Here is a 22,539-nt window from a genome sequence, read left to right as displayed (position 1 = left end):
AACTGTGTGTCTTAAAAAAGGCTAATCAATTTGGGAAATAATTGACAGAAGTTCTCATTTTTTTTAATTCAATTTTCGTAAAAAGTATTACACTCAGAAGGCATTACAGTGGATTTGGGTTGTTGAGATATAATTCCACAATGTCCCCGACGACGAAGCACCTCTTATTTGCAAAATGAATGTACCTAGGTAAAGTTTAAGCCCGTTCTAGTGGGGCACCAAAGGTGAATAAACAAAAAGCATAAGAACGCAAAAATCGGACCAACTGCAGCGAACCGGTTGTTTGTCGCCGGCTGACGGTCACGCCGGAAATGACACCGCTTGGTTGTTATTTGATTGACATTTTTTTTTCAAACTCACCAAGCTTGCTCCCCACCACTTAACGGTTGTAAAAAAGGATAATCACCGATTTGATTGTGATCGGCTGTTGGTCGAGCTGCGAATCACGGTATGATTCGCAGTTCCAATCCGACCAGGTTTTTAGTAAAATTGAAAATCATCGATTTCCACTTTCCACAATGGCAACACGTTTCTTGGCATTGTAAAAAGCGGTAAATCATCGCTGTTTATTAATAGCGGGAAGGCGTTTCAGTCGGCTCACGAAATGAATATTATTCTATCGCGTCTTGCTTGCTTGCATGCCTGGAGGTTTAGTTTTTTTTTGTTGGTCTTTCAAATCCAGGGTGAAGGTTTCTTGGGTGCCAGGATTCAAACCGCTTCCAGAACCGGATACGCTTTATTAGCATAGTGCTCCCGCCGTAAGGCAGCAAAGTCAGGTAAAATAGTGTTCATTTGCGAGCGGTTTGAAACTCAATTGCAGTTCTCAGTCAAAAGAAAGGAAAAGGAAACAGCAAAAAGATTGCAACGGTTGAACCAATAATTCATAAAGGTTTTTCAATTGTTACTTCTGGGTTTTAGAACGGATTACAAACACATTTAAGGCTAGGAAGTTTGTGGGCAGGGTAATCGAAGGAGGCGTTGTTTACCTAATCCATGAGAATATCTCTAAATACAGAAAATTTATTGTCTTTCGTTACGACTAACGTCTAGAAGAAACAATAACGGAAATAGTAGGCGGCTTGCTTGTTAATTGGCAATCACGGCAAGTCGTAAAGGTCGTCGTCGCTTACTGGGATTCTCCTGGAGTTAGACAACCGTCAGCAAAAATGGCCGCGACCTAGTCAATATTGCTCTGCCAAGGTTTCGGATTGATAAACATTTTCGAAATGGAACCCCGCAGCGATTCTGTTCCTTGGTTCAAGGGCACCGGTTTCGGCTTATTTTTGGACGTTTTCAGCCATTCCTCGTAGAACATGGTGGAGAGCTCTTTGCGCTGTTGTTTGAATTCTTCCTCCATCCGCTGCTTTTCAATTTCTCTGAGTTTGGTTTCTGGATAATGTAAATAAGATAAAGACGTTGTAGCTTATTTGGAAAATGGCTCGAGTCTGTTATTTAAATATGAAATAATATAGCAATTACATTTATTGCTTTAGTTTAGTTAATCTTTCAATTCCAAGAAGGTAAATGAACAAATTGATAAATTTAGAATAACAAATTGACTAATGAACAAATTTCAAGAACTCAGGAAGTTTCGAATATTTTCTGAATTTGTCAAAACAGACAAAAGTGACCAAATTGAAAAAAAAAATTGAAACAATTGACAAAATTTATCAAACTGGACCAATTAAATTATAATTATACCAAGGATAACACCAATACTAACGAGCTCTACCTTCGTTCTGTTGTCTCACTCGGCTAAGCCACACTTTAAAATTGGTCTGGCTTTCGTCGCTCGAGATCCACTTGCCGATCGTTTTAGTCTTGTTGTTGTCCTCCTTTTGTACTTTTTCTTTCTGTTTCTGTTCCTTCTTTCGTTTTTCCTGTTCCTTACGCTCGAGCCACCGTTTCATTTTCTCGTCGCTCTCCTGTTTGCGTTTTTCCTCTTCCAGCTTCTTGCGCATCTCTTCTCGCTTTTTCTTGGTGCGTTCGTTTTCTCTGCGCTTCCGGGCGGCTTCATTCTTCGCTTTGAGCCACTTCTTGTAAGCCTCCGGATCGTAGGAACGGGGATGTCGGTGCTTACCAAGTGGAATCGTTGTGCTGGAACTTGAATCTGAATTCTGTGGAGGGGAGAGAAAAAGTGGGAGGTTATGATTTTCCGGAAAATAGTTGTTTGCGATTTGGTTGACGATGGATTACATCTTCATCCCCAAACCCTCCGGGAATTCCGTAAGACGGTCGTAACGTTTCGCTGGTCAATGTCGATATCATCGAGTTTGAATCGCTGTCATCCTCTGAGCTGTCCTTCGAGTAGCGCTCCTTCGAGATGAAGACAGCGTTGTTGACTCGGCTGTATGAAGGGGGGGAAAACGTAACTATTCAACTCTTTCAAATGTATGTAGATTAAACGAAAGTTACCGTGTTCGGTCCTGCTTTTGATCAAATCGATCTTCATAGCTGCTCATATTTTTTTTAGTTGAGAAAAATAATTTAAACACAGATCAACTGACTGCACAAACTTTGAAACTCTGACAAGAGAATGATAACGGATGTAGCCTACTGAGACTTGGTCATAAAAAAGAGTACCTGGTGGTGCAACAATGTTATTTTTTCAAATGTTGGTTAATTCCGAGTTTGAGATTGTTTTTCTGTATACATAAACGTTGAGTGAGAAAATGTTGGAAATCTCCTTTTCAAAGTGCAGTAACTCGTTGAGAAGGTCAAATATGTCTTCCGAAATAAGTTAGTCGTTTATCTTTAAAATATGTTTTTAACCTTCCCCTCACCGCCGAAAGTCAGTATTCACAAATATTTACAGCGTTCATCAAAAGTCTTCCGAGGAATCGGGTTTTCCGTCCTCAGAGGAAGAAAGCTGGGTATCATGTCTTATATTTTTGCCATTCTCAAACCGCACAATCTCTCTCAAGAAAGGAGGAATGGTGTTTGAAATCGAGTTAAAATCTAATCGTATTTCGAACTTTCCAAACAACATGGAACTTGGATCCAAAGAAGGGAGGAATTAAAGGGGTTTTCCGGTCCCGGTTCTACAGTTACAGGTGGCAGGTTGTAGACATTGGGGGAGGTCGGCATTTGCGACTTGTTGCCTTTGGAAAAGAGTTGAACGAGTGAAAACAGGTAAGGAATTTTCTTCTGCCTTCTCGCTCGGCTTCTTAGCACAAAGTCCTAAATGGAAGCAGGAAAAAATCTGTTTTCAGCCAGGAATGCGACCAACCAAAGATATGGGGCATAAATAAAAGGAGCAAGTTGTAAAAGATTTCGGATTACGAGATGAGTCAGTCGTCGGATGATGGTGGGTCGCTAGGTTGTTGGCGCGTCATAGCGTTTCATTGATGTTTGGAGAAGGAAAGATTTTTATCAATATCAATGCGGGGGCTGCGGGGAATTTACTGAGTTCATCCTCAGTGATATAAACATTTGCCGTGTGGTTTGTTGGCCTAGATGAAAAAAGAAATTGTGAAGACACATGAAAACCCGTTAGATCGTTTGGAAATGATTTTTTCTATTCGCCTGTCCAGAGTTCGCTTATTTTCTTTTAAAGAATAATACTGTAAAACCCATATTTTACTTGCTCAACACATTAAAATTTTATTTCCCAGGCGGAAGTAATGATATAATAATTTCATGAACTCAAGCTCTAGATCAGTGGTTTTTAAACTTTTTTACTCACCGCCCCCTTACGCAAAATTTTCGAGCCCAACGCCCTCTTACACAAAATTGTAGAAAATCTCAAGTAATCTTTTCATTCTAGGTGAATTTTGACAATTACTTGAACTGATTGATTAATTTATTTAGATATCAAATTATATATCTTACATTATTGTATATGTTTGAATTAGATTCTAGTAACTGAATTCCGGCAATGTTAGTGATAACCGCCTGTTGAGTCCTTCACACCTCCCCCTGGAAGCTTTCAACGCCCCCAAGGGGGTGGTAGGGATCACTTTGAAAACCACTGATCTAGATGGTTCAGATGGTCAAGAGGGGTTTTTAGTTGACATAACATATAACGGATGTCCATGACCATCAGCTCAGGTGGTAAGCGTTCTTCCGCCTGAGTCTATTTTAAAAAGAGTGGTCACCACCCAACTGGTATACATATCTCAGGTGGCGATAGTTTTTAAAAGTTTTTTTTTGTAAACATTGTAACCATGACAATTCGTGGCGTCAGTTGCATTTTCAAACAAACAACCATCATCGCTGGAACAGGAGAAAATTCATTGCCAACTACTGTTTACGGTTCTTGCCTTAGAGACATAAGCATCCTGGCAAGTGGCGTAGGCTTTGTTTATCTTTTTACTTTTTAAATGACGAGTTCTGGAATAGTGTACGTGTTTGTTCGTTACTTTTTTTTGTACCTCATTGGTCACCACCAGCGTGTACAGCTGTCAAATCTCATGTAAAAAAAACGATTCGCGTAACACTTCATAAAGGCTCCAATCGAGAAAAAACGTGTTTGAGACTTCGGAACATCCAAGAAAAATCTTAATAAAAATTCAAACACCATTAGTTCATTCAACTATTGTTGGTTGATTATCAAAAATAGTGCATTTTTTCAGTAAGTTTCCGTTATTTGTATGTAAAAAAATATAATAAAATAAATTTGTATGGCAACGTTTATTATTTAGGCAACCCTAGGCAAAACAAAGTCAGTAATGAGTAATAGACGTGTCTGAGTGAATCTCTCAGTTTAGATTCATAAGAATCGTAAAATCACGACAATGGCGTAGTTGGTAAGATGAGCACAGATTTGCTAGGTGGATGCTCAGATTGTTTAGAAATTGTTCCGGCTCTGATTAATAAGATGGAGAGGCTGGAAAAGCGTAGATTGTTAAGGCTGCTGCTTTGATTGTTCGTTCGTTCGGTAAATAAGACGGAGAGACTAAATAGAAAGCGGAGATTATTAATGCTACTCCGGTTAATAATACGGAGAGGCTGGAAAGGCGTGTATTAACAATGTCGCTTAAACCAAACTCAGATAAAGCACGTTTCAGAATGCCGTTTCTGAGGGGAAAACCCGGAGAAATTGAAGGGTGAATTTGGCAACAAAAATCAGCTTTTTAAACGATTTCAATATGTGAAATAATTTGTGAAATAATTTATTTATTTACGTCTTTGGTTGTGTAACCGTACAGACTAGTTGCTTAAGCCTAAGAAATTATGCTTAAAACTAATTTAAACCTACGTTTACACATATTAAAATCAAACAAATGACTCAATGAGTTAAAACTTTCACAACATTTATCAATTGGATGGTTCCGGCCATATACAGTACGGTGATAGGGTATCCATAGGAACTGACGTCGCCGTAGTGTCCTCGTGGAAACGTAATATTGACACTTGCAGTATGTATGCGGAGTTAACACGGTGGGTTAAGGTATCAAAAATGAAGGCTTGCTGCAGTTCAATACGATGCTTTTCTAGTGTAGTTAGGCCTATCAGAGCACACCTTTGCTCATAAGGCAGGAGTCGGAGCGGGTCATTCCAGGGAAGACGCCGGAGAGCGTATCTTACGAAGCTACGTTGAACTCGTTCGAGGCGGAAGCATTGAGTGCTCTGAGAGGGAGCCCACACCTGGACAGCATACTCCATGATACTAGGAACGGACGAGCAGTAGATGGCTTTCAGTGCATATATGTCGTCAAAATCCCTTGTGTTTCGGCGAAGAAACCCAAGTGCTGCAAATCCCTTTGCCACGGTTAGCGCTATGTGCTCGGCGAAAGTGATCTACTTTTTCGCATTTGCTTGCATCCCGTTCATCTAACACGAGCTCTCTAATGTAGCGATGTCCGCTTGCAGGGCGAGACAGTCTACAGTGCTGTGAATCTTTCTTAAAATCTTCATATCGTCGGCATACAATAGAGTGTCGGATTGAAAAGTTGAGCACAGGTCGTTCACAAAGATAATGAAGAGAAGCGGTCCAAGGTGACTCCCCTGAGGAAATGCAGGTGGGATGGCAAACGTTTCCAAGCGCGAGTTTTTAATTTTCGTGAAGGCACGCCGGTCCGTGAGATATGACCCAATCCATTCAAGCGCCCATTCAGGAAAACCTAGCATATCCAGCTTAGCTACAAGTATTTTGTGCGGGACACGGTCAAACGCTTTTGCGAAGTCTATATAAACAGAGTCCACTTGAAAACCTTTCTCCATGCTATTATTCAAAGAGCTTACATAGCACATCAGATTGGTTACGGTTGATCTTCGCTTCATAAAACCATGTTGAGCCTCAGATATAAAAGGTTATGCAGCGGCATATATTCGTTCATGCATTAGGACTTCAAAAATCTTAGATATTGAGTTCAAGATTGATATAGGTCGGTAATTATCTACGCAGTTAATATTTCCTGATTTGTGAATCGGTGAGGTGGACGCAACTTTCCATGCTCTGGGAAACGATCTTTCCGATTGTGACCGGTTTATTATACTACAAATCGGGGCAGCTAAAGGTGCTGCGCAAAGTTTAAAAAAAGCGGTGGGTATGCGATCTGGACCAGAACCTTTATTTAGGTCAAGCGAAGACAATTGTTCGTAGATATCCTGCTCAGTGAAGCACGGTAAAGGTAAGTTCATATCGTACGATTGAATAGAGGCGATGTAGTTGCTATCAGTGTCGGTACTAGCTGGACAATATACACTTTGGAAGAAATCAGCGAACATATTAGCCGATTCAGTCGAGTTAGAGGCAGCGACTCCATTAAACCTCATGTCTGCAGGAATAGGTGCGTTCCGTTTTCTTCGATTAAAGTGTTTCCAGAATGACGATGGATCACGTTTGAGGTTTTGTTGAAGCAGAGAAATGTGTTGGCGGAAGAGCAGATCGTTCAGGTTTTTGAATTCATTCTCTAGGGATCTCAAATGGCATCTGCGATTTTCAGAACGATTCTTGTTAAAACTTTTACGTGCCTTTCGTAGCTGATTTCGTAGCCGTCTTAGATCGGAGTTCCACCACTCGTGCTTTATTGGTTTGAAACTCTTCGGGCGTTTCAAGGGAATGTTTTGTCTTAAAACCGAGTGGAGTTTTTCATAGAAATCATTCAAAGCGGAATCCACATTGTTGGCAGCTTCAAGAGAATTCCAATCTATCGAATTGGACGCAGTAGTAACAAGATCGTAATTGCATTTATTGAAATCGAAATCAAACTCTCCAACAGGTTCTTCCTGATCACACACATGATCGAGGATTTCAAGGCATATAGTGTATGGTTTATGATGACGATCCGTTGGAATAATCGAAACAGGTGACTCAAAAAAGTTCAGGTTTTCGGGATTATTTGAAAAAAACGAGGTCCTTAAACCGCATATTGGCGTTCGGTATCCAACAAATTTGATGCATACCTGCAGAAAGAATCCTTTCAGTTAGAGCAATTTCAGCTTCGGACGATGGATTCGACGGTAGTAAACTGTTTACATCGTGGTCAAAGGACCATTGGAGGTGTTGGAGATTATAATCACCGACAACGATGACTGTGTCACTAACAGAAGCTAAGCTCATGATTTCTTGTACGGCAGTGAAATGGCTTTCATGATTTCGGAGGCTGCTGTTAGGTCGAAGGTATATGCAGCACAGGAACAAAAAATTAGAGCCAATATTGACTTTAACAACGGTTTGTTCCAAATGTTCGCAGTGTTCGATTATAAGAGAGGATGCAATAAGTTCTTGTTTTACGGCAATCATCACTCCACCTCCTCGTTGAGCATTGCTCATTTCAGAGGTACGATCACAACGGAACATAGTGTAGTTTGACCTTAGTTCGCTGTTGTGAATGTTTTCATTTAATCAGGTTTCTGTGATCAAAATACAATCATGATCACTTGCGGCAAGAGCGTTGTTAAAAGCAGCGGTTTTGGTTCGCATTCCATTTGCATTCTGGTAGTATAAGGAGAAAGTACGGCGAAAACTCTGGTTTGATGATACTATTCGGTTTGCATACGAAGAAACTGGATCTGCGATCGAAGATACAGTAGGGACGGGAATTATTGTGTCGGAGTAATGTAGGTAAAGCTTAGTTCTTTTAGAAATGGGACACTTTCATTTGCTAATAGCTCGTTAACTAGTTATTGGATATTAAAAATTTTGACAGCATTTTGTTGCCTGTAAAAAGTACTATTCGACCTATTTTTTTCAAAATTTAAAATTTACGCGTTTTTGAGATATGTACGATGTAAGAGAAAAAGAAAAAAATAATTTTGCACAGTTTCCTTTAAAGTTCGTCATTATCAAATTGATAGCTGACAAAACCGTTGATTATTCAAAGAATTACTGAGTTTTTGTGGTGGATAAGTATGCAAACACTGTCAATAATGTCCACAAAGTTCAAATCAAGCATTGTAGTGAAGAAAATGATCGGCAACAACGGTTAAGGATCATCAGGGAAGTCAAGTCTCATACCAGCATTTTTAATTTTCAATAAACGAAAAACTAAGGGTAGACCGCTGAAATATCCAAAACAATTTTCTCCGATAAGCTGAAAGTGTTGCCTAGTGATGACTCATAGAAATCCAACCTCAAACAACCATTTTTTGATAGTTCCAAAGCTCTTAAGCTGTAAAACCGGTACCGAAAAAAAAACGTTCAAAAATGTGGTCAAAAATAATCAAATTTGTTCATTTCGAAACAACTGTATCCACTTAAATGCTTCCAGTTTCCAGTTTCCAGAGAAGTATTGGACCAAAAATTATCAGAAATTGAAGAAGGAGGGTGAAGCCACCTAAAATATAGATTTTACGAAGTATAAGTTGGAGAAACTGATCAATACCATGACTGAAAAAAGTGTGCGCCGGCCAATGGGAGATACCAAGAATAAAGTAGAAATTTCTTTAACAAAAAACGGTAAATATTTTTTTTCAAATTTTTTCATGAAATATCATAACATTACCTTCATTTTCTTCATAGAAAGTATTTGGTTCAAAAGAATGGTTTTTGAGATACAGGCATTCGTAACTGTCCCATTTCTAAAAGAACTAAGCTTTAGTTGTTTGAGCGGTTAGATTCAGAGTTAAAGGCTGCTGCTTTGGTGCCCAAAAAACCTCGCTAGATCCGTTGCCAGTGAATTCTCTGAAACGAATTCCAACCGGCCAAGTCTCAGTGGCTAGTGCTTTGCTTTTTAGATCAACGTGCATATCCACTTTGAAAGACACAAACGAGAGGGTGTTGAGATTCCTTCCACTGGGTACAAGTTTTCTCAACTTCACGTTTTCGTCACCGAGATGTGTATGAATCATTTCCAAAACTCTATCATCTGAAACGCTGGGATGGATTCCTGCCAGATAAAGTGAAAACGTGGGTGCAGTGGCCTCAGCACTCTGTGACGAGATGTCGGTATGCTCTGAGTTAGTACCTTGTGCTCAAATGTGAGGAGGGGGTGGGCGACGAGGAGTTGAACTACGATCATCATCAAATCGACGGTGCTTGGTGCTCTGCACAGGAACATTCAGTTGATGGGACTGAGGAGTAACTTTCGGTGTCGGGAAATTCTTCAAACCGGAACGAATTTCGCTGCGAATCGCTTGAAGAATACTGTCATGAATTTCCATTTTCAAAGACGATTTGAAAGAATCAATAAAATCGTCATTGACCGATGATACATATAACATGGCATTTTTGAAGCGTACCTTCGAGAGCAAATTTTTGCAGCAGGTGCAGATCCAAATCAAATGAGAGGTTTTGGATTTTGCTGCCATAAGGGATTCCGATTAGCCTGAACATCTAACAATTTGACAATTTTGATAATTTTGATAATTTTGACAACTTAAACAATTTTGACAACTTTAACAATTTTGAAAATTTTGTCAATTTCGACAATATTGACAATTTTGACAATTTTGACAATAATGACAACTTTGACCATTTTGACAATGACAATGAAATTATTTTGACAATTTTGACAATATTCGCAGTTTTTAAAACTATGACATTTTTTTTTTTAATTTTAACAACTTTTACAATTTAGACATTTTTGACAATTTTGACAATTTTTGTAATGTTCACAATTTTGACAGTATAAATAATTTAGACAATTTTCGCAATTTTCGCAATTTTGACTTTTTTGACAATTTCAACAATTTTTAAAATTTTGACAATTTTAACAATTTTGACAATTTTAACTGAAACTCGTGAAACTTTCAACAATTTTGACAATTTTGGCAGTTTCAACAATTTTGACAGTTTCAACAATTTTGACAATTTTCGCAATTTTGACCATTTTGACAATTTCGACAAGGCTGCTGCTGTGAATGTTGTTTTGATTTGGTCTTCTGGTTGGAATCACGGAATGGCTTAAGCCTTGTTCACACTAGGCAACATGAACATGCGATTTTTGTTATGAGACGAACTTTGTTCTCTGTTGTTGTTGTTGGAAACCTGAGACGGTCTCAGTGTCTCCCGAAGAAAATGGGAGATGCTGAGACCGTCTCGAGACGAACCGTCTCCTAGTGTGGACTAGGCTTTAGGAAGCGCAGATTTTTAAGGCTGCTGCTGCTGATTGTTCGTTTTGATTTGGCCTCCCGGTGGAAAAAGACGAAATTGGCTTAGGACGCGCAGATTTTCAAGATTGTCGCTGTTGATTGTTTTTTTTTATTTGGCCTTCCGGTGGAAAAACGGATTGGCTTAGGAAGTGCAGATTTTTAAGGCTGCTGCTGCTGATTGTTTGTTTTGATTTGGCCTTCCGGTGAAAAAAACGGAATTGGCTTAGAAAGTACAGATTTTTAAGGCTGCTGCTGATTGTTGTTTTTTTATTTCGCCTTCTGGTGGAAAATGACGAAATTGGCTTACACAGCAAAAAAAAAAAAATCTGAATCCTTAACAACACTGAAATTGTCAACCTTTAATATTACCTGCCATAGATTGCGATTCATTAATGTTAATTAACGGACTAAAAAAATTTGATGTAAATTGTTTGATGTAAATTTACATCACATATGATGTAAATCAAAAGAAGCATCACATATGACGGAATTTGCAGTGCGAATTACGCGAATTACGCGACTTAAATATTTTACATGTTTTCAAATTTAACACGTCTCTTGAAGTTTACAGACATGTAATTTTCAATTCGCACTGAATATGTGATGCTTCTTTTTCATTACATCATATGTTATGTAATTTTCCAAATTTTTTTGTTAGTGTGTAGGAATCGCAGATTTTCAAGACTGTCGCTGCTGATTGATTGTTTTGATTTGCCCTTCGCGTGCTAAGAAAAGGAATTGGCTTATGAAGTGCAGAGGCTGCTGCTGATTGTTTGTTTTGAATTCGCCTTCCGGTAGAAAAGGCCGATTTGGCTTAGGAAGCGCAGATTTTCAAGGCAGCTTCTGCCGATTTTTTCTTTTGGTTTGGCCTTCCGGTGGAAAAAGACTAAGTTGGCTTAGGAAGCGCAGATTATTAAGGCAGCTTTAGCTGATTGTTTGTTTTGATTTGGCCTCTCGGTGGCAAAATTGTTCACGTGGGCATCCGGGGAGGGGGGTAGGGGTTTGCCAAATATCCTCGCTTGTCCACGAAAGGGGTCATGAATCTAATTTTTCTGTTCACGTAATGGGCCCCAATTACTCACTTTAACTTACGAGGCTACGGTCTTCAACAAAGCTGTTCAGTGGAAAAATTCCTTTAATCGGTACAAAATATTCAATTTTCCCATACAAACCTAACAGTTAAAATTTACTCATGTAACGTTACTTAAAAATTAAAAAAAATCGTGGATGAATTTTGAATCAAAACGAATCCTTCAAGACCCCAGTTTTAATGAAATTGTCGATTTCAATTCCCTCAATGATTCAACGATATTAATCCTTTGGTTGGATAAGAGCTGTTTAGTGTATTTAAGATATGTTATTGTGAAATTTTCTGAGAGTTTGGTCAAATTAATGGGATAGCAAGATATGGGTTTATTTTGGAGTATGTCCTTTTCCAGATATTTTAGCCCTAGTAATCAGACTTATTCGTTAAATTAGTGTTCAATATTATCATCAAAAATTGAACTCTTGGTAGTTTTATGAAAGTTAAATATTTTAAGGAGATTGTTGTTTCGGACCAACATTAAACAAAATGTCTCAAAAACGCTGAAGAAAAAAACATTCTACCTTTTCGTCTGAAGCTTTTGTGCGGTTTTGCTGACTTACTGGTTTTCTTCCCTTTTTCCCGAAAGGTGGGTAAGCTTTGTTTTTTCACCACCCTCCCCTCCGAGAAAACGCAAATAGATGAACAATTTTCCTCCTGAACGCACAATCTTGTGGTTTTTTTTCGTTTTTGCTCCTCCTCACTCTATGATGACAATGAATCGGTCGGTTGATGGAATGAATGTCTATAGTATTACACTTTTTTGGACCAGACAAACTCAAGAGAAAAAAAAATAGATACGTAAAGGTAAAAAATGATGACTATGTCATTAACGGAACATCACCGTATCCGGCCGCAGCAAAAGTTTACTACATTCCTAACGGTATTTATTTGTCGGTTTTCCCCTGGAAGGTTTTCCGCGGTTGCTGTCCCAATTTCTCTAGGACACGTTTGGGGGGAAAACGTAGAAAAAGCGAAGCCACATCTTTCAGTAAAACTGCTGGTTTTTTTGCTATTTTTTCTTACTTTAATTTTTCTTTCTTTTCCTTTTTCTACAGATATACATATTTCCCGAACCCCACTCGCAATGACCGCAACCACGGGTAATAATGAAAATCTTTCGACGGAACACGGCCAACGACAAGGGCGGCGAGATTAGAATCTTGACGTGGCCATCGGCAGGTATTTTCTCGTCTCTCCCGTTCCGGAAACTCATTTGCACCGGCCAGGAAAAACGCACCCTGCTGTGGTCAACGATCCTTTCCTTGGAGTCGTTCCTCTTTTAACCTAGCAAAGGTAAAAGAAATCTGTTTCCTAAGCCTTTCCTTCTCCAATAGTAACTGGATTGAAAAAGTTTCCCCACAGCATCTGAGGGATAACCCTAGTTTTTGCTCACCTAAGTTTCGTCTATCCAGCTTAACTTTAAACACTCGAACTTAACTCACGGCCTGCTGAATTGCAAACAACAAAAAGCCATAAAAAATCACATTGTATGCCGACTACTGAGCCTATCGTACCTCCAGTAGAAGCAGACGAAGAAGAAGAAGAAGCAGAAGGTGACGACGAAGTAGGCGGCGCTGCCAGTGAAGATGACCAATGATACGAATTCTTCCAATGTCAACGCTGGCTTTGTTGATCAGGCCAACTGCAAGAAGCGCGAATCGTGGCACACAAATGGCGACGCGGCCGGAGATGGAGCTGGTGGTGCATCCTCCATGGCGGATCCGGACGCGAATCCGGACGACGAATCCGGTGAAGGTGGGCCAGGGACCATCGGCGACCATCAGACGAAGGAAACGGCAGCCCTAAATCCTAAAAGTGGTGCACCACCTCCTCCTCTCGGCGGAAGCAAAGAACGAGCCCTGGTGGTCACCCTAAATGGGGAACGGCGCCGCGAGACTTGGGGTCAGAAGGCCGAGTTTCTGCTGGCGGTGATCGGATTCGCCGTCGATTTGGGCAACGTTTGGCGTTTTCCGTACATTTGCTACCAGAATGGGGGTGGGGCTTTTCTCATCCCATACTGCATCATGTTGCTGTTCGGGGGGCTGCCGCTGTTCTACATGGAGCTTGCCCTGGGGCAGTTCCATCGATGCGGCTGTCTCTCGATTTGGAAGCGCATCTGCCCTGCACTGAAAGGTAAGCAGCGAAACATTCAATTACCTGCTCTATACTTCTTTGGTTTTATTTCGGCAATGTTTGATTTCCCCAGAGGGAGATTGGTTCTGTAAAACTGATTCGGTTTGTTGGATGAGTACAGCTAACGTTGGCTTCGAGTAGTTTAACAGATGAGAGAATAAAGTTGTTTTTGATAAAAGGAACAAAAAACTGTTTTAAATCAAGGATAGAAAGCTCAAGTTTAAAAATTATCATTTTCGGTTTCGATTCATCAACAGGATTTTGAATTCAGTAACAGAGTTGAAAATTTTAACTTGAATGGCTGATGCAAATTTGGGATTGGATAGAGATTAACATGATTAAAATAAGTATATTTTTCTTTTTGCACCAAAGCAGTAGAAATTTAAAAAATCTAATACATCTCCAACAAATATAAATCAACATAAATCCTTCCACTACATATTATTGTATCATAAAATTAAATAAAAGCGATTCTGACTTACGCCAAATTAACTTAACCATAAATCCATCGATTACTACTGATTGTGTCTCATATCAAATGAACTTTTCTGAAGGAATTGGTGCCGTTAAAGATTTTCGTACTGACTAATGGAAATTGTAATTTAAATCAGATTTTTCAAATATTTTGTTTATCATTGTACGTAAACTATATACAAAAGTGATGAAAATTGGACAGCATCCCTGATCAACACTTTTTGCGATTGTCCAACAGAGGTGTCAGTTGGTATTAAAAAAAAACAGGATTTGATTTACTTTCACTAAATTGCATAAACAGATGACGAAAACGCCTTAATATATGCAACAAAAGGGAGCATCTTCTCGGCTGGATTGCAGTTCATATCATAATCATTTTAATATCATCTGAACTGAAGATTCCCAACGATCAAATGGGTACAACTATTTTATTATAGTCATGTTCGATCTCCTCATAACTTCAGTATAAATTTTTGAGATTGTTTTCTTAAATTGGAACAATTCAGGACCATTTTTCAAAAATCAGGACAATTCGAGAGATTTTCAAGACGGTCCACGAAATTTAGAAAAAATTCTGAAACATAGAAACACCTGGCATCTCTGATCAAAGCTCCGATAAAAATCACAGTGTAATTCTTCCTTTTCTGTCGCCAGATAACGCTATTCATGTCTCCCGTTTTTTCGTTAAGTGGTGTATATCGGCTCAAGTATATCTGATTCAATGTTAGAATTTTTTTGAGTTTAGTGCACATCTTATGATTTTTGAATGAAATTTTTTATGTTTGTTTTTCTATACCAATGTCCATACAAAATTCAAATTCGTTGCGCTGAATCTGGACTGAAATAATCGCTTCCTAAATTTCCAGAGATTTTTGGGAGGTGTAATCTGCATGTATATAAAAATGAATTTATAGATTCGGAAACTGCTGAACCGATTTGCGTAAAACTGGGCAATGGGGTTTTTTGAGAGCCGGGGAAAGTTCCTATTATAGTTAAAACCCCACCTAATCTCTGGAAGGGGGGAGCCGGCGTCTTAAACAAAAGAAAAATGGTATGGATCCAAATTTGGTATGGGAGTGTATTTGGTTACGACACTCAGAAAAATACTATTATGTATGCCATAAGATTCTCTTATGAAGTGGCGCCATAAGAAAAATTAATGAAATTCATAAGATTGTCTTATGGAAACAGTAAATCACTTTCTAATAAGAAAAATTCTCGATATTTCATGTTGAAAACATTCACTTTATTGTTTGCCAAATTTGTTTAAAATTAAATCCTTCACGGTCATCATCAGCAGCGCATCAACAGACGGCTCCATCAAAGTTTTTTTTTGCCGCATCTTAATCTTCGACCTTTCGTTTTTTGCCGATCAGCTTGCTGAAAAGTAAACAAATAATGTATTTTAGTTTACTAATATATTCAACGTTCACACCAAAAACATCAAATCGAGCTTACCATTCCGGAGAAAACAATAACATTTAATATTGAAGGAAAACTATAATAACTATTAACTGGCGATTGCTTCGTACTGTTAGATGATGAAAAAAAAAACTGATGCTATGAATGAATGTGTTCATCATTTTTTCACAATGCCGTTTCTTCTATTTTTCATAAGAACATCGTATGAAAATTGAAAGAATTTCATAAGACTCTTATGAAAAATTCGTTTGGACGCAAAAAAGTGGTTCATAAGATGTATCTTATGAAATTTATAATAAGATTTCCTCTGAGTGGAGAAATGTTCTTGAAATGGTTTGGTGCCCCTCCCTCCTTCTAATGGGGAAATAGGAAGCGGGAGGGGCCTACATACAATTTTCCGCTCAATTCGAGAAATAAACAAGCAAACGGAACCAAATTTGGCACGCGGAGGTGTATGGGTAGGAAGAACATTTTAAAGATGGTTTGATGCTCCTCCTTCATTTCAGTGTGGAGATAGAAAAGGGAGGCCTCCCATAACATGTTTTGCAAAATTCGATAACTAATCATGCGAATGAATCCAAATTTCACATATGAAGGCAACGAATTAAGTTTCTACCATGTTTGAAACCCATCTATCATTCCACTGGGGGATAAGATAGGGGGAGGAGGTCTCCTTTTCATGCATTACTCGAGAACTAATCGAAAAAAAATCTAATTTATCAAAAAAGTATATTCGAGTACAAGAAAAGTTTTTTTATGTTTCGAGACCCCTTCCTTTCTCAACGGGATAAGGGAAAGGAGGAGGGAGCTTTTTATACAATATTTTAGGATCACTCGAGAACTTATTATTCAAATAAAATAGCAGCGGGTATATGAGTAGATTTTTTTTCTATGATTGTTTAAGTATTCTTCCTCCTTTCACTGATTCGGGGAAGCTGCCTTTCAATTTTTTTTGCATAATTAGATAACTATTCCAGGATCCAAATTCGGCATCGGAGGGTATTCTAGTACTAAAATTCTTCTCCTTCTACGGGGAGCTATAAAGGTGAAAAGAGGGCTTCCGTCCGTACACATTTTTTTCATTTAATTAATCGTGCTGTTCCCTTACAAGTTTATGCATAACTCAAGAAGCAAATGGAACAAAATTTGGCATGGGATGGAATTTTAATACGATAAATATTTCTGTGATTGTTTGAAAACGTTCTTTTCTCCAGTAGGAGGATATGATTTAGAATATAGAAAGAGAGGAGGAGGGCTTTGATACTTTTTTGGCATAGCCCGAGAATTTATCTAACAAATAGACAAAATTTGACATGGGAAATTGTTTTGGTATAGTTCAATGATTACTTAAGACACTTACTTCCTTTCAGTGAGTAGATAAATTTATTATGATAGAGTTTTGGAGTACAAAAAAAGGGGTTGATTCTTTGAGATCCCTTCCAGCAGGGAAGGGATGGGAAGGACAAGGGTCTCCCTTATCAGTTTTTTGGCATAAATTGAGAGCATATTCAACAAAAGGGACCATATTTAAAAGATAGGTTGTTTGCGTACGAATAATTTGTGTACCTAGCAGGGAATCCAAAAATCGTTATCCTCCGATAGAATGTGCCGATCAAAACACCCGTGAGAGAGATTTTCATCCGCAAGAACACTGTACTAGCGCTTATCAACTTCCATTTTGCTCTCGATAAGTTGTGCGTTCCGATTCAAATTTATCGTCTCTTGTAACGTTAAGGATAAGTTCTCGCTCCCAGACGAGAGAAAATTTCTCACTATTTTGCATGGAGTTTAGAGCGCGGAGAGTCAGAATGGAAGTAAATAGCAAGAAAAAGCACTCTCTGATCATTTGTTTGTTCGTTCGCTTCCAGTTTTGTCAGAGAATAATCTCAGAACTAGAACTGACCGAGAGAAAATAATTTCGGTCGAGTTATCTTGATCGGCATTGGAAAGGGATCAGAAGTCATCGCTTTCTCATATTTATCGCTAAGTGTTACACAAGCGATAAACCAGTTATCATTATCAGATCTGCTCATTTTGCTTCCCTGGTACCTAGGCAATGAAACAAATGATTTCTGATGGACGAAAAAAGGGTCCCTAGAAGATTAAAACATGTATTTTCTTTTAAATATAATGATTAGCTAAGACTCTGCTCCTTGAGCTTGAGCTTGAGCTTGAGCTTGAGCTTGAGCTTAGATAAACCGTACATTTCAGTAGTTGCTACTCCGTGATTGACAAGAACCAGGGCCGTAGGAAGAACCGGGTCATGGGGGGGGTTTTGATGACAATTTTTTTCCTATAACATTTTTGCTTGAACAATGCAAACACAAGTGAAAAATGTATGTATGTATATATAAGTACATATTATTCAAGTTAAAGGTATTTTGTATTAATAATTATTTATTTTTGAAAATAAGTCTTAGGAGATGCCATTTTTTTCATGAAGCTTTAAAAAATAAAGCGACTTGTGATATACAGTTGGGTTCAAAAAAAAAAAATTAAATCGCGGGAAGCTGCGCACTCTTTTCTAACTTTGACAAGCTGTTACCATACAATTTTCCGTCCAAAAAGGAACGAAAAGCTGTATTTTGTTCAGTCATTGTAAACACTTCAAATTTTGTATAGCGTTAGTTGGATAGTTGAACAAGATTGTGTTAAAATTTCATGAAAAAATATCAACCGAGAGAGAGATGGCAGCATGTCAAAGTTGAAAGAGAGTGGGCAGCTTAACGCGATTTCATTCTTTTTCTAACGTAACTGTAGCTCAGTTGATAAATCAGTTGCCTTCTGAACTTATGTCCGTGAGTTTGAGCTCAAGAGTAAACATCGAACACAGTTGATTCGGATAAATTTTTCAATGACAGGTGTGCCAAATGCATCGTTGAGAAAAGTCGGGAGTGGCATAATGATTTAGAAACAACTATCCTAATCGGAACCAAAAAAACAGGATTTTGAAAGCTTCATTTAGAAAAAAAAACTTGTTTGCTTACTTACGTTAGAATGCCTATTCTTTTGAACCACACGCATAACCATTTTAAGTATGGGTGAAAATGTATCAAATATTCCGCAATAAATGTAAAAAATCAGGTTTATTTTCAAAACTTAAATCTTAATAAAAAAAAAATCTTTGATATAAATCCAGATATTTCTTTTTTATATGTGATTTTCACCAGGTTTGTGCTTCTAAACTGACTTTGATTGAATTAAAAATTTTATAATGAAACAAGAATCAAGGTTATGAAACTGCTATCTCTTTCAATTTGAATCCTTAATGAAATTTAAAGATTGATATTTTAATATTTATTAAAAAACTTAAATTTGAACTAAATCTGAATACATACTTTGGATTTTAGTTCCACGTCTAAATTCTGCATTTTGAACCCAAAATCAAAACCTTAATCCATATTCTAGATAATAAATTCTACGAATTTGAAACCCAAAAACGAAATTTGTATCAAAACCCTTAACGAACCAGAAATATATTTTTTTGATTCTGAATTTATGGTTTTGAATATGAATTGTGTTCCAATTATTTATTCGTAATTGAACTTGTAAATTTGAATAAAATTGTGAAGGATGCAATTGTTTCACATTTTGTAATTCTGGACTTTCTTATGTTCCAATTTTGCAGTATTCTATACCAAAGATGATCCAATCTGAAAATTAAGAACAATAAACTGGATACTTACTAGATAATTTTTCCCAAGTATCCAGGCTGGGCAAATCCTGGCTATTTTTTGCTAAAACTTTGCGAAAGTAGAGCAAATCCTGCCAACTTGCAGGAAAATTTCGGAATTATTCCATTAAAATAAAAGAAAACACATGGAAACTGTTTTTATTGAATCGAAACACATCAGCCGATTAAAATCATGTTTGAAGATTCCAAAACAACATTTATGTTTATTTTGACGAAATTTGTTTAAAATAAATTGTTTGGACGCGAGATACATAATTCTTATGACTCAATTGAAGTTTTCGTTTGAATTGACAAATATAAGGAGAAAATCTGGTTAAAATTCAGACAATCTTATAAGTTTAGTCGAACTTTTTTGGACTCAATCACTATCAACAAGTAAAAAACTGCTGTAGAATTGTTGTCCTGGAATTCGAGGTTTTGGAGTTAAGATTTTTGCACTATTGTCACTCATGAATTATTTCTGTTTTTCATCAAAGTTTTATTAGAAATTTCAAATTTTATGTCTAGCAAAAAAATATCACTTGGCATTTTTGGACCTTCATGGGGGGGGTTTAACCCCCAAAACCCCCCCCGTTCCTACGGCCATGACAAGAACCATCAAAATTGTACATAGATCAAAATAAATGGAGCTTACCATTTTCTGTGTACACGTTTCGAAGGTTCCTTATCTTATATGGTCAATAACGGCGCCGGCCACGTCCTAACGGTTCGTCGGGGGAAGGGAAGGATTCCCAAGTCGCGACCAAAAGTCGCGTTTTCACTTAAAGACGGAACTCCGAAGTTCACATTTGGCTGAAAAAATGTTTTACGCGAGCTTCAGGTGACTCTTGTCACGTGAAAGTTACTCAGGAACTTTCATCGCCCTTTGAAAAGTTAAATTATCGATAACGGAACTTCTAAGCGCTTTTAATGCAACTTCTTTCAAGAAGGTCGATTACGTTCGCTTTACAATTTCTAACGCACCGTTAACATACTTCTAAAGGTTTTAAAGAAGCTTTATGGGAATTCGAAACGACATGTCAAAAATGTCTGTCAATTGCTTGTCATGGTATTTGTATTTTTCATATCAGCACTGATATTTACAAATGAAAATCAAGAATTTTTCAAATTTTTCTTATCAATGTTAAGATATTCGAATTAATTTTTGATGATGTGAATTTTTGTTTTTATTAATGAAATGTACTGAAAGTCCTTTAAACGAAATAAGGTACAATTTATTGACCAACCCATTCAACCATCTCAAATGACATTAAGCTTAAACACTAACTATTACAGTGGCAATGAGCTATTGCTTGATTGGTCGAGAGGCTGGTGAGTTCATTGCAACCTAGAGAGCAGCAGTTCAATTCTCTAATGACTCTTTCTCTGAGACTCTGCTCCTGTGAAAAAACAACAATTTCCAAAACAAAAACTTTGGTTTTCGCTGTTTTTAAAAGTTTTTCAAAAGTACCCTTGTATGTATATTTCGCAACCTACAATCTGAACTTACCGATTATACTTTAAGTTCCATGGTTTTACTTCGATTCGTAACTGTGTTATTACTAAATGAACTAAGCTTCAGTTTTTATTAATATTAAAAATAAATTTTTGATTTTTTTTTGCAACACTGTAGGATATTTCTGTTCAAAACTAGAGGTGGCAATTGAAATCGGTCGAGCTCATAGTGCTAAATTCTTTTTAAATCAACTTTAACTTTATTCTGAGAGGTTAACGTTACTCGCCATCTCTGAAAATGTTGACTTTTATTTAGAAAACCACAAATAGAAAAACCGAATATAATTTTTCCGTGTTGCATGAATATTTAGGTTGACCTTACTATGAAAATCTTGTGTCACTAATGATTTTTGAAAACTAATATGAATTTATTCTAAATTGTTGCAATTTACATAGTTTCCGTAACCCTCGATAGCAATTTGGAAGAATCTGTTCTAAAATTCATCACCAGCTTTGCCGAGAACAATCACCAGAGAATTTAATCACTAGATTGGCCTTTTTTCTTTTCCCGTTCCCTTTTGTGAGCGTAAAGCGTTTAACTTCTTCTATTTTCACAATTCTATTCACTACAATTGTGGAATTTTTCACCATGTCCAAAAGTTATTTATTGAAAATTTAATCAAAACGAACCATAGAATATTGAATCTTCATTTGGTTTTGTGATCTCTTTTTTGAAAAACAACAAATCAAGTTTGTTCAAGGACCAATGTGGCTCTTTAGCATTTTATGGTTGTTTTGCGGCCTCTTAGTTACAACATTATATTTGATCGAGTCTCTAGCGAATCCTTCTAAATATGTATTAGGCGAAATTGCGTGTATCAGTCACTGAGTCGACTTGGGGTCATTTTCGAATTTCTCAAACCCTGGGGATAAGTTTAGCTTTAGTTCAAAACTCATCCATGATTTTTTTGCAGAATTTTTACGTAACGTTTACATGAGTGAATTTGAACTTTTATGTTTGAATGGGAAAATTGAATGTTTTGTACTAAAAAATCAAGATCATGTCATTTGGCAATGAAAAACAATAAATTCAATTGACATCACTGCTGGGACAAAGAGACGAAATGTCATGATTGGAATTTTTGATTTTCTGTCAGTGTCATTCCAATCGAACAAAACAAAGCAGTCTTAAAGGCAGTCCTACAGCAGGGTTGCTTATTATTCCAAAAGGGATCAGATTGCGCCTCTTTGTTTACTCTAGTTTCTTTAGAGGTATAGCATGACTACTTTACTGCAAGAATTCGCGAGGTTCCAGTAGTGATGTCAATTGAATTTATTGTTTTTCAATGCCAAATGACATGCTCCTATTCAACTTATAATAACTTTTTTGTCTTATAAGATACGAAGTTATGATCTTCGGTTTCACAGAAGAAACAAAAATGATGTTGATTTTTCAGTACAAAATATTCAATTTTCTCATACAAACCAAAAGACTTGCTATGATTAGTGGAACAAATTTTCAAATTTTGGGAATGATCTGCCCACCCCTCGTCTCAAGGTTTTCACTCCTATTTTTTACGATTTTGAAAAGATCACCATTTTTAACATGCAATTTTCTAAGTCCGAGGCGATTGTATCCCATTTACCCGAAAACCATTGCCCAGAATGAATTTTTCCCAGAATGACAAATGCCCGAAATCAAACCCCAGAATGAACCATTTCCCAGAAAAAAATTCCCCAGAATACACCATTTACCAGAATTTTTTTTCCCAGAATGGACCATTTCCCAGAATTTTTTTCCCCAGAATAGAACATT

At 37.4% G+C, this 22,539-nt stretch overlaps 2 protein-coding genes across 3 annotated transcripts in view; one reads left to right on the top strand and one right to left on the bottom strand.

Moving 5' to 3' along the window:
• The window catches only part of LOC129743853 (sodium-dependent serotonin transporter), a 110,281-nt gene that overhangs the window by 35,080 nt on the left and 52,662 nt on the right, over positions 1-22,539 (top strand). The window contains exon 2 of the mRNA XM_055736058.1: positions 12,622-13,699. Coding sequence (XP_055592033.1) covers positions 13,153-13,699 — 547 coding nt within the window. The 5' untranslated portion in view covers positions 12,622-13,152. The remainder of the gene's footprint in view (positions 1-12,621; positions 13,700-22,539) is intronic.
• Positions 998-2,546, bottom strand: LOC129743859 (coiled-coil domain-containing protein 34-like). 2 transcript variants are annotated; one of them, XM_055736071.1, is made up of 4 exons: positions 2,416-2,546; positions 2,197-2,347; positions 1,724-2,117; positions 998-1,389 (listed from the first exon to the last, which is right to left on the bottom strand). In XM_055736071.1, exons 1-4 carry the CDS (start codon positions 2,460-2,462, stop codon positions 1,178-1,180), a joined length of 804 nt encoding a protein of 267 aa, XP_055592046.1. In that variant the 5' UTR covers positions 2,463-2,546; the 3' UTR covers positions 998-1,177. The 2 variants fall into 2 exon arrangements, with proteins under 2 accessions (XP_055592046.1, XP_055592047.1); XM_055736072.1 differs by having other exon boundaries at positions 1,733-2,117.

The sequence above is a fragment of the Uranotaenia lowii genome, chromosome 2 (genome assembly GCF_029784155.1).
Source record: "Uranotaenia lowii strain MFRU-FL chromosome 2, ASM2978415v1, whole genome shotgun sequence".
NCBI lineage: Eukaryota > Metazoa > Arthropoda > Insecta > Diptera > Culicidae > Uranotaenia > Uranotaenia lowii.
The sequence above is the reverse complement of the archived record's forward strand: the minus strand, read 5'-3'. Positions and strand labels throughout refer to the sequence as shown.